This window comes from Aquarana catesbeiana, linkage group LG06 (assembly GCF_042186555.1).
Source record: "Aquarana catesbeiana isolate 2022-GZ linkage group LG06, ASM4218655v1, whole genome shotgun sequence".
Lineage (NCBI taxonomy): Eukaryota > Metazoa > Chordata > Amphibia > Anura > Ranidae > Aquarana > Aquarana catesbeiana.
In genome coordinates, this window is record NC_133329.1 from 395,548,908 (window position 1) to 395,566,353 (window position 17,446).

General features: G+C 47.2%; 1 protein-coding gene across 1 annotated transcript in view; it reads left to right on the forward strand.

Annotated features, from left to right (window-relative positions):
• The first annotated feature begins 3,442 nt into the window (after positions 1 to 3,442).
• The window catches only part of IGFBP2 (insulin like growth factor binding protein 2), a 128,660-nt gene continuing 114,656 nt past the window's right edge, over positions 3,443 to 17,446 (forward strand). The window contains exon 1 of the mRNA XM_073634387.1: positions 3,443 to 4,824. Coding sequence (XP_073490488.1) covers positions 4,476 to 4,824 — 349 coding nt within the window. The 5' untranslated portion in view covers positions 3,443 to 4,475. The remainder of the gene's footprint in view (positions 4,825 to 17,446) is intronic.

Below are 17,446 nucleotides of genomic sequence, written 5' to 3' on the forward strand. Positions count from 1 at the left end.
CTACGCATTACAAACGCCCCAAAGTAGCTCTAGAATTTTCACTCATGGAGTGTCACTTTTTTTTCAGTGCGCGATTTGGCGTGTTTGTAGCGCATTTTGCTAACCGTGATTGGGGTGTCATTTACAATTAGGCTGCATTTACATCTGCATGTTTCCAAATGGGAAAAAACCCACACAGAAAAAAATGCGTCCTTTTTTGCGCAGTTTAGAAATGCGCTGAAAATGCGCATTGCGTTCATGTCACCATAATGGCAAGGCGAGCGCAGTGTGCATTTCCGAAATTTGAAGCAAAGCGCGCATTTTCTGTGTGGGTTGTCGCACGTTTAGAAACACACAGATGCGAATGCAGCCTACATCGTAAACCCAAGCGTGTCGTACATTGCCGCAGGTTTTACCAAAACGCATGGCAAAGCATGCAATTTTTTGCAGGTTGGAAATGCACAGATGCAAAACACATGGCAACACAAGCATGACGCACGTTGTTGCACATTTTCTAAACGCACGGCAAAGCATTCCTTTTTTTTTTGTGCAGGTTGCCGTGCATTTGGAAACACGCAGATGCAAAACACATGGTAACACAAGCATGACGTGCGTTGGTGTGCATTTTTTAAATGCACCGATGAGACCGCAGCCTAAATGGTAACGCAAGTGTGACGCCCATTGCTGTGCATTTTTAAAACATATGGCAAAGCATGGGTTTTTTGCATGGGTTTGCGTGCGTTTGGAAACGTGCAGACGCAAATGCTGCCTAAACGGCAACACGACGCGCATTTGCCACGTGTTTCTGAAATGCAGACTGCTGCGCGTTCGGAAATGTGCAGATGTGAATACAGGCTAATTGTTGATTGACACCTCAGTCACGGTTAGCAGGCGTGTGTTTAGTTGCCAAAATGCGCGACTCTCCACAAAAACGAAAAGGTTCTTGAGCTACTTCGGGGCGTGTTCCGGCTACGGTGTTTTCACAACTTGATTGTCATGCGATTCTGCGTGCCTCATATGGGTTGTCCTTTGTGCACTGCGCCCTGAGCCCACCCAGTTGTGTGACATTAGTGAATTAATATTCGCTAATGTCTTCCTGCTTCTCCTCCCGGCCAATCAGGAAGCGGGTCCTGAGACCTGATTGGCCAGGGAGTCTTGAGACCAACTTCCTGTGCAGCCGGGAGGAGAAGCAACAGCCACGGCTCTTCCTTCTGCAAGCTGGAGTGAGGAGCAGCGTCGGCCCCCTAAGGTAAGGCCCCTGACGTCTGGCGCGCGGGGGGGTACTGGTAACCGCTCATGCGCGCGGGGGGGGTTACTGATAACCGCTGTCTGTCTCATGCGTGGGGGGGGGGGGGGCTAGGGTTGCCACATTTTCAGGATTCATCCGGACAGTTCGGGTTTGGAATCATGTGTCCGGGTTTCAAACTGCCTGAAACCCGGACACATTATTGAGACCAGACTATGGATTCCCAGCAGGGTTGCTGGCTGCAGTTGTCTAAGCTGAGAGTGTCTGTTACACTCACTTTCACACTGTCCAAAGCCATTACTAACAATCCCCTCCCCCACATACACACATACAGATGGGAGAGGAGAGAGGGCTCGATCTGCTCCTCTTCCTCCCACCCTACCCCTCTGTGTCTGCCCACACTCCAATCCCTGGCGCTGTGCCTCAGAAAAGGAAAGTTGGGGTCGGAAATTTGAAGTCCAGCAGCTTCAGATACATCTGGATGAGAGGTGCTGACTGCCAAGGGGTGAGTGAGCTCCCCATCCATCCCTGTCTATGACTGAAGTCTCCCCCCTTCTCTCTCCTGCCTCCAAATGAGTACACTAAGGTAAATCAGGGTTCTCAGAACACCCCTTACATCACAGTTCACCTTTACACCAGAGGTCACAGTGTTCCCCCTTATGTTGGAGTCCCCAGAGTTCTCCCTCACATCAGAGTCTGCAGAGTCCCCCCTGGTGTGAGTGAGGGGGGCAGGTTTGTTTGCCGCCCCCCCCCCCCCCATACCTCCCAACATTTTGAGATGGGAATGAGGGACACCTATCAGCAAAAGTATGCAGGCATAGGACACACCCCTTGCCACGCCCCCTTAAAGGAGAATTGTACAAAGAACAAGATTGGTTAAACCCACAAGTGCTTTTTTTTACCACTACTATTCCTTTATATTGGCTTTTGGAATTTAGAAATGCAGCAATTTAGGAATTGGATGAAAGGTTTAATGCTGGAAAACACTTTTTGAAAGATAAAAAGTGCATTTTATATACATCTATATGGATCAGACCAAAATGAGGGACAAATGAGGAGAAATGAGGGACAGAGGGACATTGCTCCAAATCAGGGACAGTCCCTCGAAATCAGGGATAGTTGGGGGCTATGATAGTATGTAGGCATAGGACACACCCCCTGTCACACCCCCTTAAAGGAGAAATATACAGAAAAAAAAAAAAAAAAAGATCAGGTACCATTTTATTTTTTAGCACTACTATTTCTTTTATATTGGCTTTTGACATTTACAAATGCAGCAATTTAGAACTTGGATGAAAGGTTTAGCACTGGGAAACACTTTTTGAAAGATTAAAAGTGCATTTTATATACAACTATATAGATCAGACCAAAATGAGGGACAAATGAAGGGGAAAGAGGGACAGAGGAACATTGCTCCAAATCCGGGACAGTCCCTCGAAATCAGGGACAGTTGGGAGCTATGCCCCCCCCCCCCCTAAAATATTGAGCACCAGCCGACACTGCCCAAACGTGTGTTGCATGTTGTGCGGAGATTCCCCCCGTGATTTGGATTTGGAATTTGTGACGCTGCCAGTGATTCCAAAACGCAAAGTGTGAACAGAGCCGAATGTTGCTTTTTTTTTGGAGGACAAGCGATCGCGGCAGAATCGCATCACGTTTGGGGTGCCAATAAAGAATATTGGCACCCAAAAAAGTGTGTTGCGCACTCTGCAGCGATTTGGGGATCGCAGGAAGGATCGCCGTGATTCTGCCCACCATTCCAAAATCGCAAAGTGTGAATAGAGCCTAACACAAGCGTGACATAATACAAGACACTAATATTTACAGATGTTTATTTTATAATAAATAATATTATTGTAAAACAAACAGACTGTGATGTACACAATCCCCACCGATCATAGAGAGCTTCAGCCTTATAATACAGACTCTGATCCAGCAATTAATTGGAGAACAAAGACAGATATCATCATGTATATAAATCATTATAGGGAAGCAGACAGAGGATACAATGGAAGAGACACAACATATATTAATAGGAGAGCAGACAGACTGACTGTATATTATTGTTACTTTAGTGGGAAGACTGGAAGGCAGGGAAGGCTGGAAGCAGGTCCAGCACATGTGCCTGTATGTATAGATGGGATGGAGGCGAGGGGCAGACACACACATATATATAGAGGCAGACTGCGGAGAAGAGACTGGAGAGGGCGGAATGAAGGAGGAGAGAGCAGGGAAGGGCAGGAATAAAACCAGATCTGGGAAAGGTGCAGACAGAGAAGTGAGAGAAAGTGCAGAAGACTGCAAGAGCTCAGACAGGGGCAATCCATCCCTGGGAGAGACCACAGCAGAACCCAAGAGCGGGGAGCTAAAGAAATCGAATCCCAGGAAGGGACAGGGGGAGGTAGCTCTCAGAGACAGGTATAGACACTGGGGCAGTAGAAAGAAAGGAGTAGTAGATTCTTTGAAGAGGGGCAGTAGATCTTTTTGGTGAGGGACAGTGGATACTTTATAGACAGACAGTAGATCTTTCAGAGAAGGACAGTAGACCTTTTGGTGAGGGACAGTAGACCTTTTGGTGAGGGACAGTAGATCTTTTGGTGAGGGGCAGTAGATCTTTTGGTGAGGGGCAGTAGATCTTTTGGTGAGGGGCAGTAGATCTTTTGGTGAGGGGCAGTAGATCTTTTGGTGAGGGGCAGTAGATCTTTTGGTGAGGGGCAGTAGATCTTTTGGTGAGGGGCAGTAGATCTTTTGGTGAGGGGCAGTAGATCTTTTGGTGAGGGGCAGTAGATCTTTTGGTGAGGGGCAGTAGATCTTTTGGTGAGGGGCAGTAGATCCTTCTGAGAAGGACAGTAGACCTTTTGGTGAGGGACAGTAGATCCTTCAGAGAAGGACAGTAGACCTTTTGGTGAGGGACAGTAGATCCTTCAGAGAAGGACAGTAGACCTTTTGGTGAGGGACAGTAGATCCTTCAGAGAAGGAAAGTAGACCTTTTGGTGAGGGACAGCAGATCTTTCAGAGAAGGAAAGTAGACCTTTTGGTATGGGACAGTAGATCCTTCAGAGACGAGCAGTAGATCTTTTGGTGAAGGAAAGTAGATCCTTCAGAGAGGAGCAATAATAGATCACTTGAGCAGAGGGTAGAAGAAACCTTTGGCAGGACCAACAAAAAGGGGGTACACCAGATCCCTTGACCAAGAGAGGAAGAACTTGCCATCTCATCCGTGCCAACCCCCCCCCCCCCCCCAAACAAAATGCAGCTCTCCAGCCATCTGCTGCTCTTTCTGGCTGCCCTGTGCGCCCCAATCAACAGCGAGGTCCTTTTCCGCTGCCCACAGTGCACCCCGGAGCGCCTGGCCACCTGCCCGTCTTCCCGTCCACCCTGCATGGAACTGGTGAGAGCCCCGGGCTGCGGCTGCTGCTCGGTGTGCGCTCGGCTGGATGGTGAGTCGTGCGGGGTGTACACTGCCCGCTGCTCCTCTGGACTGCGCTGTTACCCCAACCCCGGCTCCGATCTCCCCCTGCAGGCGCTGGTCCAGGGCCAGGGCACGTGTGCCAAGAGGAGAGACACAGAGTATGGCAGCAGCCAGGAGCGCTGGCCAGGTAGGAATCCTAATTCACCTTTTTACTATTATTATTATTATTATTTATTATTATTGAAGATTTATATAGCACCAACAGTTTGCACAGCACTTTACAATATAAAGGCAGACAGTACAATTACAACACAATTCAATACAGGAGGGTTAGGAGGACCCTGCTCCTTAGGGCTTACTACCAATTGCCACTGTCCAGCTGCTGAGGAACTACAAGTCTCAGCTTTGCTTGCCATACTTATCGGGAGCTGTAAGGGTGAAGGTTTCCCATAGCTCTCTAACTTTCCAATAATATATTATTGGATATGTAAAGCTGGCCATACCATATACAGTCTTATTGTGCAATCTTCTTTAAATCTACCAACAGCTATGTCACTTGATTGGATAGAAATTGGTTGGATTGTAAAGGTTTGTCCCCATATTACATTGTTTTGGTCAATTTAAATTGGATCATATGGGAATTGCATAACCAGAATGTAGTGTGTATCGCTGCCCTCAGGGGCATTGCTAGACTTTGGCACCCAAGCAGTGCCTGAACAAGGTCATCTAGAGCTCAGGGAGAACATACCTAATCGCCCCCCCCCAAATAAAATTTGGGGGGGGGAGCATTATGTGTCAGCGAAACCCCCCCCCCCCAAATAAAATTGAGCACCAATCTGCATGCTCACCCCCTAAGCACATGGCTCAAATCCTCTATCTCTTCATGTGCCCCAGCACAAATCCCCCCCCCCAAAAAAATATATATATAACATTTTTTTTATTTTTATTTTTTCCCCCTCCTAGCACAATACCTTTTACATCTCAAATTTCCCCTCCAAGCACAAATCCTCTCCCCCACACAGCACAAACTCCACTCATCCATCCTTGCACAAATACCCCTACTCCCACATACAAATTTCCCCTCCTAGCACAAATCCCCCCTCCCAAAAAAATATTTCGCCTCTATTGCTTTTATAGCACAAACCCCCCCAAATCCCCCCTCCAAGCACAAATTCTCTCCCCCACTTCGAAAATTCCCTTACAGCACAAATTCCCCTTCTCCAATCCCACATCCTAGCACAAATCCCCCCACACAATTTCCCATCCTAGTATACCAATTTCCCCCAATCATCCCTACTAGTACAAATCCCACCTCCCAAATAAATATTTCCCCTCTACCATATTACTTTTTATAGCACAAATCCCCCCTCCTTGCACAAATCCTCTACCTCCATCCCCCTTCTCAACACAAATCCCCCCCCCAAATCACCACTCCTACCACACCTCCCCAAATCTGCTCTCCTAGAACAATTCTTACCCTCTGCCACCCTCCAAATTCTCCTACTCAACACAAATCCCCTCCCCCCCACAATCTTTTTGTAGTGCCCCCCCCCCCCCTTACCTCACATGATGCCACAGCAACTGCCCCTCCTTCCCACCCCTTGTCCCAGAGCTGCACCCAAGGCACGTTCCTAGGTCTTCTATTGAGTGCACTAAATCTCTCTGAGATGTGAAAATGATACATTGTATGCATTGTTCAGTGTTGAACTATTGTATATCCATCTATTATCATAATGTAACATTGCAGTGTTTATATAGACAAATTCATTTTTTGCTCAGTTAGAGATTCTATTAGTCTTGGATTCAATCCCAGGTGATCATCATGGTTGTACTGGCCCCTCAACATTTTATTCTGGTGCCCAGAGAGGCCCCTGCTCTATTAGGACCCTAGAAATGCCCCCCTCCACCCTGATGGGCATGCAGAAGGATCCGATCTGAAGGTGAGCATACGCAATGTGATCATAGCAACAAATGTGACAATCCTGTCTGGATTTCATGAGGGGCACATGGGTGCAAAAAAAAACTTTTTATAAACAATCTGTAGATTCGAATGACCAAACAAAGGCATCAAAAAAGGCAGGGCTTATTTTCAGCGGGAACGCGAGGGAACGCTGTTCTGGCACCTCCAGCGCTAAATGTATTTAAGGAGTGCTGGGGGGTTTATTGATGGTGGCTGCTGGGGGATCTCTTGTCGTTGGGGGGAATCTACTATTGTGGGGGATCTATTGTTGTTGAGGGGGGGCATGTGTTGCTGGGGGTCAGTTGTTGCTGGGAGGGATCTACTGTTGAGGGAGGGGCATAGGTGTGGGCAGCCTATTGCATTAGGGTGTGCACCCCAAAGCTCAAACACGCATGCCTTTCTCTGCAGCCTCAGTCTTAGTGAATGAATTGGTCTGTGCTGAGGGGCTTCTTGTTCATTCACAAACTGAAGCATAGTAAACACAGTTTACTATGCTTCAATTATGAATGAACACAGTTTAGAAAAAGACGGCGCAGGTAAATTACAAATTTATCAGCCTCTTCCCCCCACTCTCTATCCTAAAACATCCCCTGCAGCAGCTGAGGGGGGAGGAGGGAAGCCAGCAGCACTGTGGGACGGGGGGCCAACGGGGGAAGCAGCACTGCATGTAATGACTAGGGTGTGCCCAGGCATACCCCCCTGTCCACGCCTATGGGGAGGGGTCTATTGTTGCTGGCTGCTGGAAGATCTATTGTTGCTGGGGTGGATCTAATGTTGCTGGGGGGCATATTTTTGTGGGGGGGGGTCTACTGTTGCTGTGGGAATCTTGTGTTGCTGGAGGGTATATTGCTGTGGGGCCTTATGTTGCTGGGGGTGGATCTAATGTTGCTGGGGGGTATATTGTTGCTGGGGTCTGTTGTTGAAGAAGGGATCTATTGTTGCTGGGGATCTACTGTTGCTGGCTGCAGGGAATCTATTTTACTGCTTTTCTTGTTTTCATGAACAAATTCCATACAAATGGCTTTGCGCCACAAAAATTATACTTGGTTTTGTATTCTTTGAAAGGGGCAATACTGAAAGGTGGGCAGGGGATGGAAATAAGGGGTGGTGCTAAGAGATGGGTAAGGGGTGGTGCTAAGAGGTGGGTAGGGGGTGGAACCAAGGGGTGTGCTAAGAGGTGGATAGGGGGTGGAAATAAGGGGTGGTGCTAAGAGGTGGGTAGGGGGTGGAACCAAGGGGTGTGCTAAGAGGTGGATAGGGGGTGGTGCTAAGAGTTGGGTAGGGGGTGGAAAATAGGGGTGGTGCTAAGAGGTGGGTAGGGGGTGGAACCAAGGGTTGTGCTAAGAGGTGGGTAGGGGGTGGAAATAAGGGGTGGTGCTAAGAGGAGGATAGGGGTGGAAATAAGGGTTGGTGCTAAGAGGTGGGTAGGGGGTGGAACCAAGGGTTGTGCTAAGAGGTGGGTAGGGGGTGGAAAATAGGGGTGGTGCTAAGAGGTGGGTAGGGGGTGGAACCAAGGGTTGTGCTAAGAGGTGGGTAGCAGGTGGAAATAAGGGGTGGTGCTAAGAGGAGGATAGGGGGTGGAAATAAGGGGTGGTGCTAAGAGGTGGGTAGGGGGTGGAAAATAGGGGTGGTGCTAAGAGTTGGGTAGGGGGTGGAACCAAGGGTTGTGCTAAGAGGTGGGTAGGGGGTGGAAAATAGGGGTGGTGCTAAGAGGTGGGTAGGAGGTGGAACTAAGGGTGGTGCTAAGAGTTGGGTAGGGGGTGGAAATAAGGTGTGGTGCTAAGAGGAGGATAGGGGGTGGAAATAAGGGGTGGTGCTAAGAGGTGGGTAGGGGTGGAACCAAGGGTTGTGCTAAGGGGTGGAAAATAGGGTTGGTACTAAGAGGTGGGTAGGGGGTGGAAAATAGGGGTGGTGCTAAGAGGTGGGTAGGGGGTGGAACCAAGGGGTGTGCTAAGAGGTGGATAGGGGAAGTAAATAGGTGGTGCTAAGAGGTGGGTAGGGGGTGGAACCAAGGGGTGTGCTAAGAAGTGGGTAGGGGGTGGAATCCAGGGGTGTGCTAAGAGGTGGGTAGGGGGTGGAAATAAGGGGTGGTGCTAAGAGGAGGATAGGGGGTGGAAATAAGGGGTGGTGCTAAGAGGTGGGTAGGGGGTGGAAAATAGGGGTGGTGCTAAGAGGTGGGTAGGGGGTGGAACCAAGGGTTGTGCTAAGAGGTGGGTAGGGGGTGGAAAATAGGGGTGGTGCTAAGAGGGGGGTAGGGGGTGGAACCAAGGGTTGTGCTAAGAGGTGGGTAGGGGGTGGAAAATAGGGGTGGTGCTAAGAGGTGGGTAGGGGGTGGAACCAAGGGTTGTGCTAAGGAGTGGAAAATAGGGTTGGTGCTAAGAGGTGGGTAGGGGGTGGAAAATAGGGGTGGTGCTAAGAGGTGGGTAGGGGGTGGAAAATAGGGGTGGTGCTAAGAGGTGGGTAGGGGGTGGAACCAAGGGTTGTGCTAAGAGGTGGGTAGGGGTTGGAAATAAGGGGTGGTGCTAAGAGGAGGATAGGGGGTGGAAATAAGGGGTGGTGCTAAGAGGTGGGTAGGGGGTGGAAAATAGGGGTGGTGCTAAGAGGTGGGTAGGGGGTGGAACCAAGGGTTGTGCTAAGAGGTGGGTAGGGGGTGGAAAATAGGGGTGGTGCTAAGAGGTGGGTAGGGGGTGGAACTAAGGGTTGTGCTAAGAGGTGGGTAGGGGGTGGAAATAAGGGGTGGTGCTAAGAGGTGGGTAGGGGTGGAACCAAGGGTTGTGCTAAGGGGTGGAAAATAGGGTTGGTGCTAAGAGGTGGGTAGGGGGTGGAACCAAGGGTTGTGCTAAGAGGTGGGTAGGGGGTGGAAATAAGGGGTGGTGCTAAGAGGAGGATAGGGGTGGAAATAAGGGTTGGTGCTAAGAGGTGGGTAGGGGGTGGAACCAAGGGTTGTGCTAAGAGGTGGGTAGGGGGTGGAAAATAGGGGTGGTGCTAAGAGGTGGGTAGGGGGTGGAACCAAGGGGTGTGCTAAGAGGTGGATAGGGGAGGGAAATAAGAGGTGGTGCTAAGAGGTGGGTAGGGGGTGGAACCAAGGGGTGTGCTAAGAAGTGGGTAGGGGGTGGAATCCAGGGGTGTGCTAAGAGGTGGGTAGGGGGTGGAAATAAGGGGTGGTGCTAAGAGGAGGATAGGGGGTGGAAATAAGGGGTGGTGCTAAGAGGTGGGTAGGGGGTGGAAAATAGGGGTGGTGCTAAGAGGTGGGTAGGGGGTAGAACCAAGGGTTGTGCTAAGAAGTGGGTAGGGGGTGGAAAATAGGGGTGGTGCTAAGAGGTGGGTAGGGGGTGGAACCAAGGGTTGTGCTAAGAGGTGGGTAGGGGGTGGAAATAAGGGGTGGTGCTAAGAGGTGGGTAGGGGGTGGAAAATAGGGGTGGTGCTAAGAGGTGGGTAGGGGGTAGAACCAAGGGTTGTGCTAAGAAGTGGGTAGGGGGTGGAAAATAGGGGTGGTGCTAAGAGGTGGGTAGGGGGTGGAACCAAGGGTTGTGCTAAGAGGTGGGTAGGGGGTGGAAATAAGGGGTGGTGCTAAGAGGAGGATAGGGGGTGGAAATAAGGGGTGGTGCTAAGAGGTGGGTAGGGGGTGGAAAATAGGGGTGGTGCTAAGAGGTGGGTAGGGGTTGGAACCAAGGGTTGTGCTAAGAGGTGGGTAGGGGGTGGAAAATAGGGGTGGTGCTAAGAGGTGGGTAGGGGGTGGAAATAAGGGGTGGTGCTAAGAGGATGATAGGGGTGGAAATAAGAGGTGATGCTAAGAGGTGGGTAGGGGTGGAACCAAGGGTTGTGCTAAGGGGTGGAAAATAGGGTTGGTGCTAAGAGGTGGGTAGGGGTGGAAAATAGGGGTGTGCTAAGAGGTGGATAGGGGAGGGAAATAAGAGGTGGGTAGGGGGTGGAACCAAGGGGTGGCTCGGAAGGTGGGAGTACCTGCACCTATTCTCAGGAAAAAAAAGCCCTGAGAAGAAGGATCCTTTTTCAGACAGATCGTTCGACGAGATGTACAAATTACAGTCACCTGGCTGCACGTAAAGATCCTTATCCTTGTTTGCGGCTAGCGTCACAGTTGTGCGTCTGCATTTTTCATGTGCTCTCATTGAAGTCAATGGGGCCAAAAACATGCATTGCCATATGAAAAAAAAGTACCAGTAGAGAAACATACAGGTGGGAACAGGTCCCATAAAATATAATGGTAATCCTCTTGTGCATTGTCAGTCAACACGTGTAAAGTTTTACAGGTGTGAATGAGAACTTGAGTTGCTTTTACACTTTTTGCTAGAAATGCAGGAAAAACGCAACAAAAAGATCTCCCTTTAAATCCTATGGGACTCCTCACACCACTGTGCTGCGGGTGCACTGCGCTTTGAAAAGTCCTGCATGCTGCATCTTTGTTGTGCTTTTCAAAGCTGCACCAAAAAACGCAGCTGCTCATTGAAATGAGTGGAGAACACGTCTAAAATGCACTGCGGTTGTGTTTTTGGTGCATTTTTGAGTGAGAGGTCTGTTTCACAGGTGCATGCTGGAAAAACGCACCTGAAATGCTTATGCGTTTTTAATGCATTTTTTTTTTCCAGTGTTGAAGCACCCTTGTGGCCACACACACTTCCATTATTATACAAACAAAACAATCGAATAACCAAAACCTCAGACATGAAATATGAACAAAATATTTCCCTCTATACTGTGTACTTGTCTCATTCCAGAGTACTAAGTGTTATTTCTGTCTGCTGCCTCCTTCCTCTGCTATCAACATAAGTCACTTCTGCCAAGTTTTCCTGACACCAAGAGAAATATGGTGACAGGGGAGGGACCTCCAGCACACAGCCTGTGATTGACAGCCACAACAATGTTACTGCGTGCTGTGTGGAGGGGGGGGTGTAACCCTTCCCTCCAATCAGCTCTCAGAGCTCTCCTCACCGAGCTCTGCAGAGTGTCATTTCAACTCTCCGCTCCCTTTTTTTTTCTGACAGCTCAGAGAGGCTTTATAAATTCTGGACTTTTAACTGATGTAGAAAAGAGAGGGCTGCAGATAAAGAAGTACAACCTATGTAGGAGAATTTGTTTTAGACGTGTGCAGTTAGTTTTGTTCAAAATTTAAATTCTGGCGAATTTTCGTTTTTCGGAAATTCGGATGTATCAGTATTTCCGAATTACAATAGTAATGGATTTAAACTAATTCGAAAATAACGAAAACAAAAATTTGGATGAAGTTTGAATTCAAATAGCTTTCGAATCAATTTCAAATAGTTTTCAGAGAATAAAATAGAATAGAATAGAAAATAGAGGAATAGAATAAAAGACTAGAAATAAAATAGAAAGAATATAACCATCTTTTGAAATTCGAATTTTAAATAGAATAAATTTGAATACATAAGAAAAGAATAGAATAGAAAATAACAGAATCGAAAAAAAAAGAATAGAATAGAATTGAAAAAACAATTCAATAGAATATAACACTTTCCCAAAATTCAAATATAATCAATTCGGATTTGAATAGAATAGAAAAGATTAGATTAGAATAGAAAAAACAGAATAGTATAGACAATAGATAAAGCAATAGAATGGAATAGAAAAAAATGTAACCATCCTCCGAAATTCAAATTTTGAATAGAATAAAATCTAATTAGAATAGAAAAAAAAAAAATATAATAAAAAAGAAAAGAATAGAATAGAAAAAACAAAATAGAATGAAATAGAATATAACCATCATCCAAAATTTAAATTTTGAATGCCATTCGAATGGAATTCAAATCCATTTGAATTTGGAAAATTCTAAATTATTGGAAAAAATTCTAAAAAATTTGAATACGAATAAACAAAACAAATTCCGAAAAACTAACTAAACAGATTAAACAAATTTATGTAAATAACGAATCGAATCGAAACAAAACAAGCTTTCTCCTTCTGCACTGATTTGTAACACCTGAGGCCAGTCACTTCACTGGGAATATGGAAGGCTTGGCAACCACTTTATTGGCAGCACCTGTAAATGGGTTAAATCCAGCAGTGAGGAGTTGATATAAGGCTTCCTCACCACCTGGCCAATTCCCACTGAAGAGGGTACTGAATGCAGATCGCATTTCAGAGACCAAAACTCGTGTGAACGAGCCCTAAAAATGCCTAGGTGCCAGTTTTCCTCTGCTGCTTACTTGGACATGTTTCATTCTGCACTACAACCAGAGCCAGGGCAAGATCATCCCGTGCCCAGGGCAAAGATGGCAACTCCCCCCCCCCCCACCACCATCATTATGGGCAAGCTTATGAGGAGGAGGGGAGAGAGAGCACAGCTCGCACCTCCTCCCGCCTCTCTCCTCCTCTCCTTGCTGCTACTAGTGCTGGGCTGACAAGAGTAGTCACTACTACTGTCAGCCTTATAGTAGAAGGAACTTGCAGCGCCCCCATCCCTACAATACATGCTGTGCCTAGGGCAGCCGCCCCCCTTCTGCCCACCCCTTGTCCCAGGGGCCCTGCCTACAACACTGATTTTCCCCTTTTGACTGAACAGTTAAGACCCCATTCACACAGGGACGACTTGTCAGGCGACCTAGTCGCCTGACAAGTCGCCTCCCGTTCTGTACTATGGAGCCGTTCTAAGGGGAGCGACGCAAGTCGCTCCGACTTAGAAAAAGGTTCCTGTACGACTTCGGGGGCAACTTGGGGCGACTTGCATAGACTTCTATGCAGAAGTCGTTTTGCAAGTCGCCCGGGCATTCGTTTGCAGGTCGCCTCGCTGAGGCGACCTGCAAGTCGTGTTGCCCCTGTGTGAATGGGGTCAGGTCACGTTCTTGGGCAAAGTTAACAATTGCCTGGTTTTATAGGGGACTCCAAGTAGGTAACAATGACTGTAGGTATTTGAAAAACATAGAAGCCTGCAGAGCTATTCATCCTGTGAAACTGCACATTTGTTCCTGTGCAAATGGGAGCAACGACAAATGTTATTAGGCTATTTTCTCTCCAGGTCGAATGTTATTCATAAACCTCAAAAAATACTGTGCTAAAAAAAAAATTATTAACCGCTTCAGCCCTGGGAGGACTTACCCCCTTCCTGACCAGAGCACTTTTTTGCGATACGGCACTGCGTCAACAATTGCGCAGTCGTGCGGCGTTGCACCCAAACAAAATTGACGTCCTTTATTTACCACAAATAGAGCTTTCTTTTGGTGGTATTTGATCACCTTTTCCGTTTTTTTTTTTTTTTGCGCTATAAACAAAAAAATAGCGACAATTTTGAAAAAAAAGCAATATTTTTTACTTTTTGCTATAAAAAATATCCCCCCAAAAATATATAAAAAAAACAAATTTCTTCTCAGTTTAGGCCAATATGTATTCTTCTACATATTTTTGGTAAAAAAAAAAATCGCAATAAGCGTATATTGATCAGTTTGCGCAAAAGTTATAGCGTCTACAAAATAGGGGATAGGTTTATGGCATTTTTATTATTAATTTTTTTTTTTTTACTAGTAATGGCGGCGATCAGCGTTTTTTTTTTTTTTTTTTTTTTTTTTTTTTTTTTTATCGTGACTGCGATATTATGGCGGACACATCGGACACTTTAGACACTATTTTGGGACCATTGTCATTTATACAGCGATTTACTGTGTAAATGACACTGGCAGGGAAGGGGTTAAACACTAGGGGGAGATCGAGGGGTTAAGTGTGTCCTAGGGTGTGATTCTAACTGTGGGGGGGGGGGATGGGCTACCAATGACATGACAGCGATCACTGCATCCCGATGACAGGGAGCAGTGATCGCTGTCATGTCACTAGTCAGAACAGGGAAATGCCTTGTTTACATAGACATCTCCCCGTTCTGCTGCTCCGTGACAAGATCGCGGGCCGGCGGCAGACATAGAGACCGCGGGACCCGCGGGCACGGTCACGGAGTATGTGGCGGGCGTGCGCCCACAATGCTGCGATTTAAAGGGGATGTACCTGTACGCCCATTTGCCCAGCCATGCCATTGTACCGACGTACATCGCGGGCATTGTCACGGAGTATGCGGCGGGCGTTCGCCCACAATGCTGCGATTTAAAGGGGATGTACCTGTACGCCCATTTGACAGCCGTGCCATTGTGCCGACGTACATCGTTGTGCACTGGTCGGCAAGTGGCTAATGGAGTGATGAAAAGTCTATATGAGATGCAAAAACAAGTCCGTAAGGTGATGTGATTTCCATATAATTCTTTGACTGTGGATAACTTCACCACGAAAGGTTGTGACAATAGAGAAAAAGGAACCTCCACCTCATAGAAGGGCAGCTTACCAGCTCCTGAGACCCCCTGCCATGGAAGGTCTGAGACACTTGTGGCTCTTAACCCAGCCAGGGCCTTTGATCATCCAGGGAGATCACGCTGTTTAGGCCTCCACCGCCCACAGAGAATCGATCACAGAGGGATTCCAAGAAAGAAATAAACCTCCATAGTGTAAATACTTAGGGTTTAGTGTATAAAAAATAGATGCTGCACTTACATCAATAGGATATTAACATAGCATAGAACAAACAAGCCGGCCGGCTGGCAATGCAGCTCGTAAACGCGGTTACGTCAGCACGTCGCCACTCCCTACGCGTTTCATCACAGATGACGTCGTCCTGGGAAGCCCAGGATGACGTCATCTGTGACGAAACGGGTAGGGAGGAGCGACATGCTGGAGCTTCTCTGTGGGCGGTGGAGGCTTAAACAACACGATCTCCCTGGATGATCAAAGGCCCTGGCTGGGTTTAGAGCCACAAGCGTCTTAGACCTTCCGTGACAAGGAGGTCCACCTATGAAGTGGAGGTTCCGTTTTCTCTATTGTCACAACCTTTCATGGTGAAGTTATCCATTATATGGAAATCACGTCACCTTACGGACTTGTTTTTGCACAATCTCATATAGACTTTTCAACGCTCCATAAATTTTTTTTTAGCGCAGATTTTTTTGGCTTATGTTATGTTGTGTGTATCTCACATTTAAATTGCTGCTTTGCACAGTCACATTTATTTATGATATTATCATTCATTAGATGAGTTTAGATAGCGCTGTATTGCCCTTAATTTAATTAGAATGTTATTCATTCAGAATGAACCAAAAACAAAACACAATATGGCCAATAGGTGGAGCTGATGATCATGGGCTATAAATACTTTTTTGCTATGATTGTCAGCGCCCTCTAGTGTCCATAACACCTGTATTCATCCCATTCACTCTATGAAGAATAACATTTGACCTGGAGAGACAACAGCCTAATAACATTTTGTTTTTTTTGTTTTTTTATAAACACAACCCCTATATTTGTGATTCCGGTTGGATATTTGATCCTTGATTCCCCCCCCAAAAAAATTATGAAGGTCACAGACAGGATGGGCACTTTTAAATGCAGACAGGCTTCAAAGTTCTGCCATTCCTTTAGCATCACCACCAGTCCTATTCCAACACCTCCTAATCGCAGTGATTGGCTGCGCATTGTCGCATCATTCATTGTTGCAAAACCTGTAAAAAAAAAAAAAATGATGAAATCTGCATTTAAACTTGCTGCTGTGCCGAGAGGTGAATAAAATCGGTCACACCGCCGGTTTCCTAATGTGCTTTTCACGCTCTATTTGGCTTCTAACTGCGGCACTAATAGCAGAGCATGTGCTTCCAGCTGGTTTATGATGTAGGCCTTTGCCTAAGGGAGCCATGCTGCTGGGGCGGCATGCTAATGTTCTTATAATTGCCACTTCTCCGTGTTTTTTTTTTTCTTCTGTCATTAGAATGGAAACAATGTTGCGGAAACGGGATGAGAATTTTGTACTGTTATTAAATATGCCTTTGTATTTACCACTTGCCGCCCGAAAAGGACGTCCTCGGGTTGAAGTAGTTATACCGGGATGATTCCTGCACTTACAGCCATCATTCCAGAATTGATTTTTTATTGGCGCCGGCGATTCCCTTTCAGGCAGAAGTGATCTGAGTGGCTAATTAGTCACTCGATCAGTTCTGCGGAAGGGGGTCCCACCCCGCTTCTCCCGGGCTCTAGCGTCCTATTGCGTAGCCCGGGAGCGATGCGGCTGGTGGCTGCCCTGTACAGAGAGAGAGAGAAACGTTGTTCCCCTCTCTCTGTAACCCCGGAAACCAGGAGCGCCGAGCAGGGCCGCTGATAAGACAGTATAGTCAGCCCTCCTGTACTGGGCCTGGGCCCCATCAGTTCAAAAGGGGGGGCCCGGGTACCTGCTGAGCAGGAGGTCCGGCTGTTCTGTCTTATTGCAGACACGGATCCTTTTCTGTCTCCGTCTGTAGTGCTGCCGGCTTCTCCTCCTCTCCCTCCCTCCGGCTGCACTGCAGGGGGATTGGTTCTAGCACATGCGCCCCTTCCATCTGCTGTCCAGTGCCCCTTTGTGTGCCCCCCCCCCCCCCCCCGCAGCACTGCCAGCTTCCCTACTCTCCTGCCGGCAGCTCCTGCGGGCACTCAGAAAAAAAAAAACGTGAAAACCAAATACATGTATTAACATATGTATATAGTTTCATTATTGCTGGAGGAAAAATATGTTTATAGGAACACCTGCAAAAATTGGCATCAACACCAAAGTATAAAAAAAAAAATGTGTGTAGATAGATAGATAGATAGATAGATAGATAGATAGATAGATAGATAGATAGATAGATAGATAGATAGATAGATAGATAGATACACATTTCTCTCTCTCTCTCTCTCTCTCTCTCTCTCTCTCTCTCTCTCTCTCTCTCTCTCTCTCTCTCATTCTCTCTCTCTCATTCTCTCTCTCATTCTCTCTCTCATTCTCTCTCTCTCTCTCTCTCTCTCTCTCTCTCTCTCATTCTCTCTCTCATTCTCTCTC